The sequence below is a fragment of the Austrofundulus limnaeus genome, unplaced genomic scaffold, assembly GCF_001266775.1.
Source record: "Austrofundulus limnaeus strain Quisiro unplaced genomic scaffold, Austrofundulus_limnaeus-1.0 Scaffold13, whole genome shotgun sequence".
NCBI lineage: Eukaryota > Metazoa > Chordata > Actinopteri > Cyprinodontiformes > Rivulidae > Austrofundulus > Austrofundulus limnaeus.
In genome coordinates this window covers 2416593-2418131 of record NW_013952415.1, presented here as the reverse complement: position 1 = coordinate 2418131, position 1539 = coordinate 2416593, and the positions used below count along the sequence as shown (strand labels likewise).

Here is a 1539-nt window from a genome sequence, read left to right as displayed (position 1 = left end):
CTCTGGCTCTGGGTCAGACTCTGGCTCTGGGTCAGACTCTGGCTCTGGGCCAGACTCTGGCTCTGGGTCAGACTCTGGCTCTGGGCCAGACTCTGGCTCCAGCCTGTCAGGCTGAACGGCAGATCTTCTCTTTCAAATCATTCGTAAATGAAACATTTCTGCATCATCTGTAGTTTGACTTTCAGTCATGGATCTAAGCTAATCCAACTATTAGAGTCATGTTTGTTAGATGTGCTAACTGTATAGAGACTCAGTGCAGTGTGGAAAGCTTTGACCTTGAGGGATGAATACATCCTGTATGTCACCTCTTGTTATCTGAAGGAAAACCAAAGAAAAGCATCAGAGCAGCTGTTTCCTCAGAGCTCAACTCTTTCTGCTTTATTGATGTGTAAGTAGTCCACCCGCATCAAACGTAGGAACATTCAGGCTCCTAATCAGGTGGACAGATCCAACCAGGTGTGAAAATATATCCTTTTTTTTTTTTTTACTGTCGCTGCCGTTTCTGTACCGTTCTCAAATGTTATAGAAATTGTTGCCTAGAAACAGCTGCGAAGCTTTTAATTTAAAGTCATGTACATCTGGAGTTAGCGCCGGGCTTGATGTTGATTGTTCACGTCGGCGTCGGTTCTCCTCTGCGTGAGCGCCGCGTGCAGAAAGAGACACACGAATAACGTTAATTAGCCTCCTTTTGTCTCTGATGGTTGTTTCCTGTTGCAGATCGGATGGTTCCCCTCAACCTACGTGGATGAAGAGGGAGTCCAGTGAGGCCCGGTTCCTTSTCCAGTCAGGAATCCTCTTCTATCTGCTGTCCTCCGACAAAATGACTCTCACTGCAGGAAAAGAACACGGAGGGGAAAAAACAAACTGTTCTTCTTGCCTTTGCTGGAAACAAACTTTTTTTTACTGTTTCTTTTGATCTGAAATCTCCAAATTTTTTATTATGCATCAGCTTCTATATTTTTTTTATTTTTTATTTTTTTGCGATGTTTAGTTTAATTTCTGTACAGCAAAGAAAAAAAAGAACAAGCTGCTGTTTGTCCACCTCTGATCTGCAGCAGAAACTCACTGTCGATAGCTTTATTTTGAAAAACTGCTCCTCTTTTGTTGCAGGTCTGTGCAAACGGATTATTTGTACAGCAAAGATAATTTATTGAATAGAGATTATTATCATTACTAATGCTTATTGTGAGGAAGTTGGTTTAAGCAAGAGAAGCAAATCAGATGAACTAAAAAAAAGAAAGAAAAAAAGGATGCTTTGTTTTTATGTCAGGAGATTTTTTTTTTTTTGCCTTAGTTGTCATGGTGATGCCTTGTGGGCTGACACCAGTGGATGGAATCGACTTTGCGGACTGGATTGACTTCTCCATGTATGCATGTGGCGGCGTGCGGCCCACGTAAACACACCCACACAGACTAATGTACAGTACGGTGCCTTCCAAGACAAAAAACAACACAAAAAACAACACAATAACAACGGAGCGTCAGTGAAGAACCTCAACATTTTCACAATCCAAACGCATGTGCAGGACTTTACTGAAG

The 1539-nt window shown here is 42.1% G+C and overlaps 1 protein-coding gene across 11 annotated transcripts in view; it reads left to right on the top strand.

Annotated features, from left to right (window-relative positions):
- The window catches only part of vav2 (vav 2 guanine nucleotide exchange factor), a 222684-nt gene extending 221483 nt beyond the window's left edge, over positions 1 to 1201 (top strand). For all 11 annotated transcript variants that reach the window (XM_014002468.1, XM_014002467.1, XM_014002464.1 and 8 more), the window contains one exon: positions 718 to 1201. In XM_014002468.1, coding sequence (XP_013857922.1) covers positions 718 to 765 — 48 coding nt within the window. In that variant the 3' untranslated portion in view covers positions 766 to 1201. The remainder of the gene's footprint in view (positions 1 to 717) is intronic.
- The last annotated feature ends 338 nt before the right edge of the window (positions 1202 to 1539 follow it).